This window comes from Syngnathus scovelli, chromosome 7 (genome assembly GCF_024217435.2).
Source record: "Syngnathus scovelli strain Florida chromosome 7, RoL_Ssco_1.2, whole genome shotgun sequence".
Classification (NCBI taxonomy): domain Eukaryota; kingdom Metazoa; phylum Chordata; class Actinopteri; order Syngnathiformes; family Syngnathidae; genus Syngnathus; species Syngnathus scovelli.
In genome coordinates, this window is record NC_090853.1 from 12,513,025 (window position 1) to 12,530,208 (window position 17,184).

General features: G+C 42.5%; 1 protein-coding gene across 1 annotated transcript in view; it reads right to left on the minus strand.

The window, feature by feature from the left end:
* The window catches only part of grm5b (glutamate receptor, metabotropic 5b), a 35,958-nt gene extending 18,774 nt beyond the window's left edge, over nt 1–17,184 (minus strand). Inside the window, exons 1-6 of the mRNA XM_049725656.1 lie at nt 16,986–17,184; nt 12,808–13,233; nt 12,243–12,677; nt 12,051–12,165; nt 7,659–7,733; nt 7,307–7,481 (exon numbers count right to left, since the gene is read on the minus strand). Coding sequence (XP_049581613.1) covers nt 7,307–7,481; nt 7,659–7,733; nt 12,051–12,165; nt 12,243–12,677; nt 12,808–13,017 — 1,010 coding nt within the window. The 5' untranslated portion in view covers nt 13,018–13,233; nt 16,986–17,184. The remainder of the gene's footprint in view (nt 1–7,306; nt 7,482–7,658; nt 7,734–12,050; nt 12,166–12,242; nt 12,678–12,807; nt 13,234–16,985) is intronic.

A 17,184-nucleotide genomic window follows, 5' to 3' on the forward strand; every position in this document is an offset into this window, starting at 1 on the left:
CGGGAGGCCGTGCGCATGCGGCTGTTTATAAGCACCGCGGAGGAGATCGCGGCCGGCGAGCTCGCGCACGCCGCCCGGCACCAACGGGAGGCTGGAAATAGCTCCAAGCCGAGCGGATCGGCACTTTATAAGCACCGCGGAGGAGATCGCGGCGCCTCATTCTACTTCCAGCGGCCGGCGAGCTCACGCACCCGCCCGGCACATCCGGGAGGCTGTGCGCACGCGCCAAGTGGCCGAAAATAGCCCCCGCTGAGCGGATCGGCTGTTTATAAGCACCGCGGAGGAGATCGCGGCGCCTCATTCGACTTCCAGCGGCCGGCGAGCTTGCGCACCCGCCCGGCACATCCGGGAGGCCATGCGCACGCGCCAAGTGGCCGAAAATAGCCCCCGCCGAGCGGATCGGTTGTTTATAAGCACCGCGGAGGAGATCGCGGCGCCTCATTCGACTTCCAGCGGCCGGCGAGCTCGCGCACGCCGCCCGGCACCAACGGGAGGCTGGAAATAGCTCCAAGCCGAGCGGATCGGCACTTTATAAGCACCGCGGAGGAGATCGCGGCGCCTCATTCGACTTCCAGCGGCCGGCGAGCTCACGCACCCGCCCGGCACATCCGGGAGGCCGTGCGCACGCGCCAAGTGGCCGAAAATAGCCCCCGCCGAGCGGATCGGCTGTTTATAAGCACCGCGGAGGAGATCACGGCGCCTCATTCGACTTCCAGCGGCCGGCGAGCTCGCGCACGCCGCCCGGCACCAACGGGAGGCCGGAAATAGCTCCAAGCCGAGCGGATCGGCACTTTATAAGCACCGCGGAGGAGATCGCGGCGCCTCATTCGACTTCCAGCGGGCCGCGCACTTGCGCACGCCGCCCGGTTCAAATTTTCTAAGTGCAACGCACAATGAGATGCATGAGAAACGGCCTTGGTTACCATCACATTTGAAGCGATGAATACGAAGTTAAATTTTATGACTCGGTGTATAAGTCGAGGTCGATTTTTTTCGGTCGATTTTGGATCGAAAAAGGTCGACCAATACACCGGCAAATACGGTATTTTATTTTCATTTAAACTTTCCTAAACTGCTAGCTGGATTGAACTGATACAAATTAACACTGACTGAACTAATTTGCATGCTAATCAGGCAGATTATGTCGATATGAACAATAATACAATGTTTCTGTTTGATTAAACTTTTGCCCTATATTAAGATTAGAAATATGACAGAAATCCTCACGTGCATGACTTTTACAAGTACCATAATTTCCGGTGTATAAGCCGCGACCTTTTTCCAAAATTTTGAACCCTGCGGTTGATAGTCAGGTGCTGCTTATATAAGATTTTTTTCGTGATTTTTGTGATGACTTGATCACTTTTACTCTTAACACTATTATATACAGTAAAAGCTACAAAACAAACTGACAAATAACTCGTTTTCAAATCAGACGAGTAAAAACTGGTCAAATATTTTTAAAAAAAGATATTGTTAAAAGTGAAGACAATTTGCAATTCTACTAATGACACACGAATTTGATGCACAATTTGTCTTCGTGAGCCACATAGAATGATGTGGCGGGCTGTATCTGGCCCCCGGGCCTTGAGTTTGACACCTGTGCTCTAAACCCTTTCTCTTACTCTGCCATGTGACTGTTTGGACCATCTGCATTGTATTAAAACCCAATCAATCAGCATTTAAATTCAATTCTTCTGACATTTTGCTCACCAAAAACATGTTGTAATGAATGTGAACTTTTAATGCATTTTATTCAGAAGGTTACTTTGAACCCTGAGGCTTAAATGGCGGCGCGACGTACTTATGGATTTTTACGGCCTCCGGCCTCCAGGGGGCGCTCTAGCAGGAAGCAAGCGCGAGACAGACGAAGAAGAGATAATGCGCCGAAGAACACGTGCTAGTTTGTGTTTACAACATTTCGCGCATCACGCAGAACGCGATCAAGACGGACATTACTGAAAGGAAGCTTTTATACACAAACCGTCATTATGGGGGACAAAAGAAATGCATGTGATGCCGCTTTTAAGCTAAAGGCAGTCGATGTTGATGACATTGTGTTGCGGCACCCTTTTCTTTAATTCGTGGTCCCGTCTACGTGTCGCTCGCTAGTTTAATGCAATTTAGCGCTTCGTGCATGAATAAGATTAGCATGAACAGACCCTCATCATGGAAAATGCTAGAAGAAATGGATAAAAACGACGACGAAAGAGATACTGAGAAAGTGTGTGGCGAAGGATATCTAACGCTATTCCAATCGGAAATTGAGGAAGAAGACTTCGACGGTTTCAGTGCACAAGAGGAAGATGAAGACGATGAAGCTCTTTTTTTTACTTTTACTTTAATCAGCCCTGTTAGTGCTGTGCTACCGTGCTGCTGCTGTGTTACCGCCGCGTCTCAGTGACTTTTACCGGTATGTTTTATTTAATCAAACCCTATTAGTGCTGTGTTACTTCCGTGTTGCTGCGGTATTACTGCCGCGTCACAGGCAGTGTTTGGAAAGAAATGTTAAGGTATGTTATTAAAACTTTAAAAAAGCTTTCTGTGTCCAGTATTCCTTGGTTAATAACTCGCGTGCACACTTCCGTGTTGCTGCGGTACTACTGCTGCGTCACAGGCAATGTTTAGAAAGACATGTTAAAGCATGTTATTCAAACTTCAAAAAGGCTTTCTGTGTTCTGTCTTTCTTTGTAAAAAACTCGTGTGCACGTGCGGCTTATAGTCCGGTGCGGCTTATGTAAGAAAAAAAACTAAAATATCCCAGAATTTTAGCTGGTGCGGCTTATACACCGGAAATTACGGTAATGCTTAAAATGTTCACAGAACCTGACTCTTGAAAGCATTCACAATTAAGTGTTTGGGTGTTGAGCTACTTTATGAGCGAGCAAACCTGGTGTAAATTCTCATTTAGAAGTTAAAATCGGAATGAAAAATCTGAATGTTTTTGTTTCGAAAGCTTTGTTATTTTTCTCCCACCTTTGCCCCATTTTGCTTGTATTTTCAATGAGTGCTACTAAAAGAGAATTTCCAAGGCTGCACATACAATACTTTTGTCCTGACACATCCGACGATAAATCGCATAATTATGCAGTGACGTAAATGAAGCTTGAATAGAGGTGACCACATTTTTGCGAAAAAGGTTAATACTTTCCAAATGTGGTAATTTCCTTTTGGATGCTCATAATTCCCATCTTACAGGGTCGGGTCTTTCTCAGAGGCATTGCAGTTCACATTTCTTTTAATTAACTTTTTCCGAGTTCAGTGTCTGGGCTAAATTAGGGGTCAATTAATTTGCAATTCAGGAACAGCATGAGCATGCAGGACACTTTGTTAGGTACATAGCTGATGAATGAGTTGTCTAATGAATGAGTTGAGCACAAAAAAAGTAAATTATAAAATATAGATATAGATAAAAGGAAGACAGGTAGTAATTCAATAGAGTAACTACTAAGAACCTTTTTTTTTTTGTTTTAATATATCAAAAACCTTTGAGGGGGTTGTTCACTGGATTATTTCCTGGATCTCAAACTCCGAATGATGTATATTGATTATTTGAATTCCGAATAAATGCAGAGAAAAGCATTCATGTGTTTTTTATTTGGATAGTAACAATTAGATGACACAAATAAGGTGTATTTCCGATTTTGGGGAAGAAAAAATAGTTTTCTCCTCTATAAAACATCCCCTCAGGTTAAACTTGGAGAGTGGAAGCAGTGAAAGGCACTAGTAGAGAGAGCGAGAGGAAGGTAAAATGTCTAAAAGAGAGTCGCAGGGGGAGAAAAAGGAGGACACATGGACAGAATGGGTACAAGAAAGGAAGCCCTGTGGGCAATAAGAATTCTTTCATATTTGGTTTAGTTACTTTTGATGTGTGATTTCACCCAAACTGACAGTTTCAGCTCGCAGTCAAGGTAGACAGAGGTTGTAGTATAAAGAGACAGAGCTGCCAACAGCATCCTTTGATATGTGTTTGACACTTGAAACTAAAGATGTCACAAGTTTTAATGCATGAATTACTTCTTGTTTCAAAAGCGACAGAAACACATCTTGACACTTTACAAAAAAAGCAACCAAGCATATTCTAACGCCATTCACCATGGCTGGTCATCATTTCAAAACAAACCCTCCAATCAAAATTTTTCAGTGACGTATCCTTTGTGAGCAACGTCACATTCTTTGTGTAAGTCCCTCTTCATTCAAAATAGTGCGCAGGAGAGATGATAATTTGTTAACATTTATTATTTTGGGTCTCTGGTTAGAAAAAAAAAAAAAAATCAACTATAGCAATATTTTGTTTCATCAGTGATTCCATACGTTCTGAACATAGCTTAAGACTGAGTTACTAAAGAAAAGAAAAAAAAAAACATCACACATGTACCAACACTTACATGGGTGTACAGTATTGTGATGCACTCATGCATGCAAACATTCCCATAATTCTGTGCTACATCCCACCGCAGTGCAAAATGCATTTAAATATGGAGGTAAATATTTCCATGGAAACAGCAGGAAAAAAAAAAAAAGCATGCGCGTTGTCTTCACAGATGATCTGATACTAGACGCTTGAGTCAGAGTTATGTTAATTAATCCAAATGGCCACAGGGAGGAATGTTGAAGGAATAAGTCACTGCTTTGATCATTGAGAACCACAATGATGGTAACTTGATGATGGCCTGAAATTTGAAAGTTTTTCTATTACGTACGTTTTTGTTTTTTTCATAATGGACAACAATAGCTTCTTTCATTGGCATGACATCCAGAGGTTCCATGCGAATAATTGATTTTCATGATTTTCCTTTTCTTCAAACCTTTAGCGCAGTGGGCAAAATCTATTTTCAAGTTAGACAAAGAGCGAATATCTCCCATACCATCTAGCTACTTTTGAAATGAAACGTTTTACAGAAATACATGGTGAAAATAAATTTGTGAAGTGGCATGGAAATATGGAAGGGGAAAACAGAAATCAATGTGCATGAATACCTTCAATCATTTCATTATGAAGGTTTTCTGTTATGTTCCTTTAACAATGACTCAGTCCTTCAAAGTTGTTTCAACAAGTTACACTGACAACTACTTTGACTTTTTGCCATATGCCGCCTTGTAAAATCCACCACTTGTGAAGTTTTCTGTTTAACCAAATGGTTAATACACAAAACGTCACCTTGGCTGCTGTCTTCTTCTTAATTTGGTTGGCTGAAGAGGGGAGAAAATTAAAAATTATCCTCTGAGCTTTCAGCGGTTGTCTCATGATTCAACTTGCTGGTACACAAGGCATTTTTGGCTAAATTTGCTGTTGCTGCTGTTGCAGTTTGACTCCCAATTACTTTTTGAGCGACTACAGCTGCTCGAAGATAAATAAGGGAGACAATGTTCTCTTTCACTAATGTGAACCAACACGTTCCAAGTCAGTGGGAGCGAAAGGTTATTGTATTTTTTGGCAAATTTTATTCCTAGCCAAATAGATTCAAAATCACAGTTGACTGGTTTCTGACCATTACTTTAGCAAAGGTTCTGCAAAATGAAACAAGAGAGAAGAGTACACATGCAATGTACGAGTATAGATGTGGCGTGTGCATTTGTCCCAGTTCTGCTTTGTTTGTTGCCCGCTGGGAACACAAAGAATCTTAGAAACAGCAATCAATGCAACCGGGATCCCACTCAATAAGTCTTTAACTTTAAGTCTGTCTCCATCTTTTCTTTCTGTGGTTTCGCTGGCTGTGGGAGAAAAAATATTACATGCCCTGACCTAACCTTAATCGCATTGATATAAAATATAGAGCCAGTATTGGGGTTTTTTCATATATACATCAAAATAGATTAGTTGAAAAGTTCAGCTCATACATTTCATGGTCGCCAGTAGCCAGCATTATTATTTAGGAGGTATTGATGTGGTACTGATTAATTAATTTAAATAAAAAAAAAAAAAACAGGGTTGCACTACGGGCCCAGAGGAAACTGAGGGTAAACTAGGACAAACATGATGATCTGCTTGAGGTATTTTCTTATTTATCCTAATGACCATTGCGGAAAGTGGAGAAGGGGAAAGTCATGCCGAGAGGTGTTAAACACTCAGTATAATTAGATCAGTGGTAAAGGGAATGATTATCTTTATCATCATCGGTGCGCTCTTGTGGCAATATAATTATGTCGACATTAAAGAGTGCCTGCCCAACAGAACGGGGCTGATAATTTCCTGCCACAGACCTCCGGTGAGCTGAGCGTCCACCCATGACCACCTCCAATCTAAAGCCCGTTTATGACAGGGACGTTATCGAAGGCTAACGTTTTATACGCTGAACTAATCGAAACAAATTGGCCACTACAAAGCAGATGAGTAATGGATGAGTTCCACTGCGCCAAACCACGATTTAAACACGGAAGACATCTTCCACATTAACCTCAGGGTAAAATGACAAAATATTTTTTAACCTCAGGGTAAAATGACAAAATATTTTTAAGCTCCTTACCCTTTTGCATTACATAGTAACAAGTAAAAAAAAAAAATTCAATCTGTTTTGCTTGATCATACATACAACACTCAGAATGAAAAAAGCCCATGCAGGATGTTCCAAGACTTTACCTCACTCGTCCGGGTGATGATGACCATGTTGATAATGATGATGGGAAGGATAAGCATGATGGTAATAATGAGCATCATGGTAGCGAAGACAACAAAAAGGATGTTGTTACGATGTCTTAGTTACAGAGTGGAGATCACTGTGGAAAGAGTAGATTCACATTATATTGTGCATATGTTAACTTTTTTTTCCATGAACCCCCCAAACGCTTCTGAAAATGCAAAAGATTCATAATATGTTTTTTAAGGGGGATGAGTGGACATATTGAAAGAAATTCAGCAAAAATTCCAAAAACACCCAAACGTCAGTTTGCTGGCCTGGCACCCGGTGGGGGGGCAAGCATATTTCAGGGCAGTGCCCCTGTCACCCCCCGCCCCCCCCCCCCCCCCCACACACACACACACACACACTCCTTGTTCCATTAGTGCAAGGGACAAACAGAAATCTGCTCTAAAGGAATGCAGCATGCAGATAAAAGCTTGTGTGGATCCCTATGCATATCTAATGTGGACCATTTAGGGCTTAAAGCTGTGTTCCCGTCATGCATCGATTGGCTACTACAATCTGGCATGATTGCTCTGCTAGTATGGTTCATTTGGTTGAATGTAAACACGATCATCAAAATCACTGAAGGACACCAGTTGCAATTGGTGCGAGTCGCTTTACTTGAACTCGAGCGTAAACACAGCACAAGGCCATGTCGACTTCCTGAACACAGTTTCACTGACCTGCCAATGAGAAGAAACTCTCCCACCAGTCCTTGGCGCCTCATAGCCATGAGGATATTGCGGACGGTCATGCCTTCACAGAAGCAAGCCACCACCCTGGCCTTGGGCAGGTGAGCCTTCAGCCTTTCCACCAATCGATCGAAGCTCTGCTCTCCGGCATTGCTCCAGATTTTGCCTTAAGAGAAATCGGACAGCCTGTAATACTTGCCAGTCATTTGCATTGCATTTTATTTTTACACCCAACTTTTCTACTTTAGGGTTTCAATTTTCAAAAGTGTTTGGGTTGTAATCCTGCACAGATAATATTTTAATCACAAAGATGATATCATTTGCTTTGGTGTTCATATCTTACCAGAATGAGCGATGCAAATGCCCTCTTTTGCCGCCATGTCCTTGAAGGCTTCCATCCCACTTTCCCCATAGTTGCCTAGGAAGATAAAAAAAGGTTTGAACGAGACACAACTCACAGGAAGACATGGTGAAGACATCCCGACCCAGTTCGCTGACTCGTCTGCCATAGCACAATTTATTAATCTCACATTTGTGTCAGAGAAACTGTCTCCCCACTGTGGCACCCATTTCGTTGCCAAAGAAAGTGGGTGACCTGGAATTTATGCAAATGAAAGCGTTGTACACACTGGCAAAGAATATAATAGGATTTCCCAGCCTAAAATCTCCCTCTTTCCCTTTCATCTCGCTATTTTATGGACTCATTGGAGAAAACACCAGAAAGCCTACCCCCCACCAGGGCAGCTCTTACAGTTTGTCCTGCTCTTACAGAGTGTAATCAATAACAGAATATGATCTCAAATTCACCGCCCTCATCTGTGATCTAACGAAAATGTGACGAACGAACATGGCCAGAAATAGTGGGGGGGTAAATCTGGGTTTAAAAAAACCCCAAAACAAACAGACAGCAGATCATGGCATTTGTGTGTGTTGGGTGGGGGGTGCACATGCAGGGGTCCATGGCAATGATGAGTGTGTCAGAGCTAAGTATAAATTCCTGTAATTAGTCTCTCAGTGAGAAGAGCAGGAGACAGATGGTGCAGACCATGACACACACACACACACGCGCACACACAGACACACACACACACACACAGAGAAAGAGAGAGAGAGAGAGAGAGAGAGAGAGAGAGAGAGAGAGAGAGAGAGAGAGAGAGAGAGAGAGAGAGAGAGTTTAAGTCATGAGAATCGATAAAGCTTGTAACCTACTTCACTCGAGTCTCAACAGGGATTTATGCGAGAGACATCTTTTTCACAGAGTCCCCATGTAATTCTTTCTGGCTTTGAAATGTTTCTCGACATGTGTGCACTCCATTTCTGCTACAGGCAATATTTTCCAATGATGCCTCATTTTTAGTCATTCCCACTCTTATATTCTGGGAAACTTCATTCACTTTTCCTCGCAGAAAAATATATATTTAGATATTTCTTTTTTAGTACAGTCAAAATTGGCAATGCAGTCCACATCCCATCCTCAATCTGCCTGAGGAGCTGCATTTAACAAGAGACTTCCTCAAGGCTGACTATCTTTCTTTTTTTTTTTTTTTTTTACAAGAGAGGCAGATTCTTTGGGACTTGTTTCCGCAGACATCTTTCCTTCCTCCACCCTCCTAGTTCTCTCCTTCCTCTATCCCTCTCAATTACTACTCTCACCCTCTTGTCACATCACGCCTGCTATTCCCCATTTTAAACATGCTTCTCTCTCCACTCCTTGGCCCTCATCTCCTTTCGCTCCCCGTCAAAGCTTCACCACGGGGGGGGGGGGGGGGGGGGGGGCAGCATGTTGTAAACAAGTGCTTGTCCTCCACCGGGTTTCCTTGAATTCTTCGAGGCTCACATTACATCTTGAGTAACATGTACATACTGTAGCTTTCAGACAAAATCCCAAAACGTCTCGTCCCCAACTGCTCCACTATGTGTCTGTTGTCTTGGTTTCTGTCTGTGTGCTCGCCCCTCCCCTCCTGTGTGCCCATGATCAGTGTGATTATTCCCACCTGCCTCTCGTTACCTGTCGTGTATATAAGTCCTGTCTGCCCCTCACTCCCTGTTGGATCATTGGTTGTGGTTGTTCAGTGTTAGATTTATGTTGTGTGTTCATGTCATGGTGTCTTTTTGGTTCCTGTTCCTGTCATTGGTGATGTCACCCTGTCTTTTTGTTTCACGTCTTTTTGGTCAGTCTCGTTGTTGGGTTTTGTTAAGTCATGTCAGTTGCCGAGTCTGTTAGTTTGCCTTTTTTGAGTTCACCAATAAACCCTGGTCCAAGCTGTACTTGGTCGTCCTGCTCCATGTGCCACCCGACCGTGACACACGTAGGCTCAATGGCTTATGAACAGCTTTGTGGTAATGTTGAACTGGTTATGGCCACACTTCCCTACAGTAACAGCTGAGCATCAATCTCCCTGAAGAAAAACAATGGTATAAAATGCACCGTAGTCTAAGAGTGAGTTCTCACAACATAGATATATTTTACGTAGTCCTGCAACAAAAGCTCATTAAAATTGAGTACTTATTAAAAAGACATTGCCTTGACACTGAAGCCCACTTTCAATCTATAGCCTAGGGCTGCACAGCCAAAGTGTAGGGTAGAATCGACACAGATTCTGTCAATGTGCCTGAAGATTCATTATCATTTTCTACGCAACACGTTCCATTTCCATCAGCTTTTGTGGCTGAATGAAAGCTAATAAGCTCAAATAAAGCAGCAATAAACAGTAGGCAGACAGTTTGATTTATGGGGGTATCGATCAATTTCTGTTGGATCACACTTGGGTGATGTGTCAAATTTGATATCAATGAAACCCAATGAGGTGAATTGACCAAGCAGAAAGAGAAATAATTGAGGCTCAATTCAATAGTGAAGAAAAAATGATAACTCTAAATGAAACGAGTAGGTTGTCAAGAGTGATCAGAATGTGACCTATTGGACAGACACTTTGTTGTTCTGTTCCACATTGTAGCACAATAAATGAAGTAAATTATGATAAATCCAGTTTCTATGGCAACATGGGTATATTAACTGTACTGTAGGGCTGTAAGTTTTAGATAAAGGGAAAACAATAGGGTCCAAATTGGTCTCAGTAAATTTTAACTTCGAGTGGTTCTCAATTTTTGTCGAACAAGTAGCACCTTTAAAAAAATACAAATAAATAACTACCATGTGCCAGTGAGGCAGAAATGTTCTTCCCATGTGGGACAATGAAATATATATTGTATCTTTTCAGTATATATTTTTTAATTCAATTGCTAATTATGAATTGGAGGAAGATAAAGGAATGAATGATGTAAAATTAACAGTTCCTATATGTACCATAAATGGAAACATAATATTATCACTGCCACCATTCAGTTATTTTATATTCTAATTGTATTCCTCACTGCCTTGCATAATAACCTCCAGCATATCTTTAAGACATATGCTAAATGCTAATGCTGAGGGTGAGTATGTGTGAATACCCAACCCCACTCTGCTGTACTTACTGTGCACCCACTTATCTATCCCAAGCACTCAATTTATGACAACTACACGTACACACTTTCTCACACACACACACACACACACGCACACACGTATCATTACTTTTTTCATGTTCCATTCCTCCCTCATCCTTGTTTCACCACCCCCACCCTGAATGTAAATGCTTCCCTCCCTCTTTTTCCATTTCTTGCCATCTTTCCCACACCCTCCCTCTCTCTCTGGTTCTGTGATTGTATTTCAGAAAGAAACCTTGAATATCTATTTCAAGGTCAATAGGCATGTCGTAACCGACACATAGCCTATACACACCTGCACAAAATAAGTCCCCCTCAGACACAAACAAGATCTTATACATGGGAATACAATCATATGCATGCACACACACGCATAAATTCTTCTTCCCAGCAAACTATAAGAAAGGAAAATATTTCAAAGACAAGCATTGTTCCAAGCTATTTGTAGTTTTGTGTTTTCAAGTATATAAGTTAAATAAATCTACTGTCAAATATCAGAAACGACCAACTAAAAATGAATAGCCAGCGGTGGGACCCATTACTTATATCATGATCAGAAAATATCTTCAAATATTAAAACTAGTATTCACAGGATGCATCACCTAGATGAGAGGAACATCTATAATATTTCAAGAAAAAAAATCCAAGAGGGCTAAGTTAATGTTCAGTTGTCAAAATGTAGACAAAATCGCAGACAAAATCCCTGTTATTGCTTGGACACGACCCAGTCAGGAAAATGGCTTCCTGGTCAATAGTCTGAATTGATCAAAAATGTTTGGCTACAAGCCATACAGCACCATTAATCTGTCTTAAACTCTTCTCAGTCCTCCTGGACACCGCCACCACAATATGCTGGAGGGCACACAACACACAGAAATGTCTAGAAGTAGTTAGCAAAATTTAGTGGTTGCAGAAGTGTGACCATGCTCCTATCCAGTATTCTAATTCATATGATGTAGCCAACTTGTTTTACATCAAAAGTCACAGCCAAAAGTGGAAACGTTTGCTGTGGAAGAACACGGCCCTCAACAACACCAAAACGCTGTTATTTTCTTCCACTCTAGTCAAAATCCAATTGAAAATCAGTGCGATAACCCGAGTGCAGGAATTTATCTTTGGATCTCAATACTTGAGCATCATCAGAGAACCAGAGAATGGAAAAGCAGAAGCATCTGTGTCTTAGATACTCAAGTTCAAGTTGAAAAGGGCATCGAGAATTCCAGAACGCGTTGGATGTTGTACGTACCTTCAGTGTTGATGGCTGACACATAGCTCCAGTTGTATCTCTTGACGATGTCCACCATCGCCCTTGCCTGTTGGGCATCTGATGGCACCACCCGCATGAAGTACTTATAAAGACTCTGTAAAAGTAGAGACATAATGTTGAAAAGCACCATAATGTTATTTATGAGCAACGACTCAGTAAACTATGTCTCACCTTGTCACTAAGATCCATACTAGTAGCAGAGTAGGCAATTTGCGGTATATTGAACAGCTGTAGAAGGTTCTGGACCTGGATCGCTACTGAGCTCGATCCTGGCCCGATTAAACCCACAATGGGTTTTTTCCCTCGCATGGGAGTGGCAGAGGGGTCAGCGCACTTCATGGCTGCACCCCCGCCGCCTCCTCCCCAAGGGCTTCCTCCCCCCCACTCCTCCGCCTCATCGGACGATACCAGCGAATCCCGTATAAATTCGATGCTCTGCTCCAGAGCCACGGCCGAGTGCCAACAGGAGTCGCGGATCTCACATCCGAGGGTGATGTTGGGAAGGATGAGAGGGTCTGCATTGATGCGGTCCAGCGTGTGCATCATGGCCTCCACCCGCTGGATACCGTACTGCTCTCGAACTGCGCCGCACTTACGTTCATGAACCTGAACATGAAGGAGTAAGGATTCATCACAAAGGGCAGGAAATCTTGCAAACGTGGTCAATATTGTTCCTTTCACACATATTTTATATGTACATTATAATGTAAAAGATGTGAAATATTCCAAAAGCAACCTTGTCTGCAGGAGGCTGATGATGCACAGAGAACAACGCTCCAATTATGATGTCCCCAGGGATGTGGGCTACAACTCGCCGTTCGCTAGACTGTGCCGAGTCCGTTTGCTCAAGTGCCGCCCAAACAAAGACGAGGAGTAGCCACACTATCATCTTGCTCTGTTTATTCATCCCAAAGTGAAATTCAAAGTTGTTGTCACAGGTTACCATTTGTCCTGCAAACAGTTTTCCTGGCCATAACAACTCTTTATTTTCTTCTGTCTACAGATTTCAACGTGGGGTGGTTACCATAACAGAGAAAGGATCTGCAGTGAGAGTTGAGAAATTTAGCAGAAAGTCTTGACTGCCTTTTAATAAATGGTAGAAGTCCAGAGGGAGAGCTAGCTTCCAAAGTAGGTTACAGCAGACAGACATGTTCACATGAACCTGGAAGACAAGGGGGGGGGGGGGGGGAGAGTGTCAATCTTACACACTGCAGCTGCTACAGGACACCCACGAACACATGTAATCAATTCATAATGTACATCTTTCGCTTAATAATGATGCTATGTGGCAAAATACTGACGTTTATTCATTTGTGTTAGGGGTATCAAAACTAATTGATTAGTCGAAAACAAAACGATTATCACATTAATCGCCTTGTATTTTAATAATCGAGTAATCATTTAGAGACACTTTTTTTTCTGAAGATCCAAATCCTCTCGACTCCTTCATCAAAGCAGATTGTTTTATCTTTTGTGTTTAATTGAAACAAAGCACAACAATGACCAACAATCTGTGTAATTGCTTAACTACTGCTTAGCTGTTCTGTGTAATTTCAAATAAAAAGCAAATTGCTTAATAAACAATATTGGGGGGAAAAATAACACTTGTTTCCAATTAATCGATGGAAAATTCTAAAAATGTTTGATAGTGAAGGCCTAATTTGTGTTATTATTGTGCAACGAGGTGGGCACATTTTATTTTGAAAGTTGATCAAATGGAAGGCCAAACATAGAATGTTTGTCTATATTGTATACTGCCATTAAACAGTCAGAGAGACTAGCGAGACATTTGTTTTCTCAAGTAAACCTAATAAACAATCAGGGAGCTGTTCTCTACCAGATGACCTGACAAATGATATACTGCACAGCATTCGCTCCTCAAGCCAAGTTGGGTGAAGGTCTTGGCACAGGTGTTTGGGCTTTGCTGACTACAGGGAGGTGACAGAGAGGAGTGGAATTAAATTATGAACATTAATATAATAAAGGGGTAGGAGAGACCTTCGGGTTGCGGGGTTAAATCCTAATACGAGAATTGCTCACAATAAACACAATCAAATTGCTCTAATTTGATCACTTTAACAGTTAGCCTATTCAAGTGTGTGTGCGGGGGGGGGGGGGGGGGGGGTAGGAATTGTTAGGATGCACATAGACATATTATATTGTTATCACATTTTGATATTCTATACATGGAAATTAATGTCATGTATCATTAATAGTACAAGTAAAATGTGTACGACAAGAAACATTTAACACAATGTAATTATTTTAATAGTCTGAGGAAAATATGAGCACACTGACAACTATATAATCTTTATGTAATAATATTTTGCACATAAACACTACCAACTGCACTACAGCTAGGTGTAATAAATAAGCTCTCATTTGTTCTAATTATTCAACAAGTTGCTGAAGGTGTGGAACATAATAGCATCTACAGTAGAAACAGATCCATATCCAAATCCTGACTTTCTCTTCTGTTCTCAATGATCTTTGGTCACTGAATTGATTCCAGTCATTGTATCTTGATAGAAAAACATTACGTCACAATCCAAACAATGAAACCCACCTAAATGTCACCATTGGTTCCCCATTCTCAAATTATATGCAGTAATAAATTGCCCTACCCTGCTACATCTTTGAACTCTGACTTGAGTCTAAAAGAGGGTTTGCAAAATATGATAATGAATGGTCTATTCAAACAGTAAAGGGCACCATCCGTTTCTCTGCACACCAAACAGAGTCCAAGTCAATAACCAAGAATTATGTCACTATAAAAGATACAGCAGGGTACTACAAACGCACTGGCAAGCGCCCCCGTGGGAAGATAAGGAAGACAAGGTGCGGGCATTGTCTCCAATAAGTCCCAAAGCCGAGTGGACTTGAACTGCTGACACTGCAGTAGCAAGATCAGACAAGGTGGGTACGAGTACACCTGACTACATCGGATCCAGAAACCATTTCATGTAGAAATGTTTGACAGCCAAGCAAAACACGTATTTGCACCCGCGTAGCCACTAAGCATTTAATTCACACGTTTAACAGCGATTAATAACTCATCACGATGAGTCTTCTGCGTGCATGAGACAATAATGATGAAGACGCCTGGTGCAGCGCTGCGCCCACCAGCCGCATTGGGAGAGGAGCTCTTTGGAATCCCGCATACACACTTCGGTGCGACTTCGGTGCACAACATGAAAGAGTGAAAGCTGCACACGAATGCAAATATTGCCCATGTTTAGACTGAGTCTCCAGTTGCACGACAGGATTTCCTTCACACCAATTGCAACAGCTTCTTGCTCACCGAGGAGGCAGAATGCACTCCAATGCGTTTGTGTCTCCATTCACATTTTGCAAAGATGACGACAAACTCCGCTAAATTTAGTCAGGGCAAAAGGGAGAAAAGCAAGACTCCACGTGTATATGAAACGGATTATAATTCACGTTGCTATTTCCGCCAGAGCTGAAGTCTTACCTTTCTCTTAATAATTAGGTCGCAATTTGGTGATCTCAAGGAGAAAAGATCACAGCGATGGCGCTCAATTCAATGTCAAAGCCACCAGCAGCTTTGCCTCATTTGCCACCGCTTCGTCCGTTTTCCAGTCACGCACACCTGAGCCTCTCTCCAAACACCTCTCCTTCAAAGACACACGCACACACCTTGCCACACTTGTCAACAAATGCCACGACGCTGGCTGCTTATATTCCCGATTCCAATACAAAACACTCATGGTAAAGTTCTAAGGCAAAAGTGCCTTCTCCTGTCTGGTTTGCTGTTTGGAAAGTTGTCGCTCCATAACCACCTTAAGGGGTGCGCCAGGTTTGCGTAAATTAAGCTGTTCTTCCCATGTAGGTCATCTATTGCTTCATACGGTCTTGATACATATCAATAAATTGCCCGGTGAAACTCACTCAGTCATCATGAAAATGTGACAGAATCATAAAACTCTTATTATAAGATTTGCAATAAGTCTCTTAAAATGTGTTTTCTTTATTCCATGCCTTATTTTTTTCAATGGAATTTCTAAATTAATACAATTGAAAAACCTATACACTAGAACTTGTCTAGAGAAACAATAGGGATGCTGATAGAACCATCCATCCATCCATTTTCTGAACCGCTTAGTCCCCACGGGGGTCGCGGGCGTGCTGGAGCGTATCCCAGCCGTCATCGGGCAGTAGGCGGGGGACACCCTGAACTGGTTGCCAGCCAATCGCAGGGCACACAGAGACAGACAACCAATCGCACACACACTCACACCTAGTGACGATTTGGAGTCTTCGATCGGCCTACCAAGCATGTTTTTGGAATGTGGGAGGAAACCGGAGTGCCCGGAGAAAACCCACGCGGGCCCGGGGAGAACATGCAAACTCCACACAGGGAGGGCCGGAGGTGGAATCGAACCCGCACCCTCCTGACTGTGAGGCGGACGTGCTACCCAGTGCGCCACCGAGCCGCCTAGCTGATAGAACCTCCCATGTTCATTTTAAAACAGATTGTAAACTGATTCATTTGGAATAGATCGATGTGGTGCACTCTGTGCATGTTTAAGCTTGCATGTGCACTTTTCAGCGACAAATAAGGCAGACATTGCATGCCTGTCTTCACGAGAGGGGACACTATAAGATTCTAGAGATGGATCAAGTGTCAGCGCAATGGCCGTCAACCTACACATGCAAAGCAATGCCATCCAAATGCAACCATAGATGTGCTTCTAACTTCAATATGTGCTTGTTTTGCTTACTTTTCAGCATGCATGACTATATTCATTATATGCGTGTTGGAACACATGCTAACGCATACATGAAGGGGGGGGGCCAAAATAGAAATATGTGGTCATAATAATGAGTTCAGGTTTTGGTCAATACATTTCCAGACAGTCTAATAAATAGATATTCAATAAATGGGAAGCATACCTCTACTTGCAGGACAGGTGTGCCGACTTGGAGAAGAGCAACATCCCTCACGCGTCCATCATGGCATCGCTGCTCGCTTTGGTTAATCTACTTTTTCACTATGGCAACAAATGAAACCCCCTCCTCGCTCTCTCTCTTGCTCGCTCTCTCTATTTCTCAATGCTCCAATGAGGAGGCTCCTCTCAAATCACAGGCCACC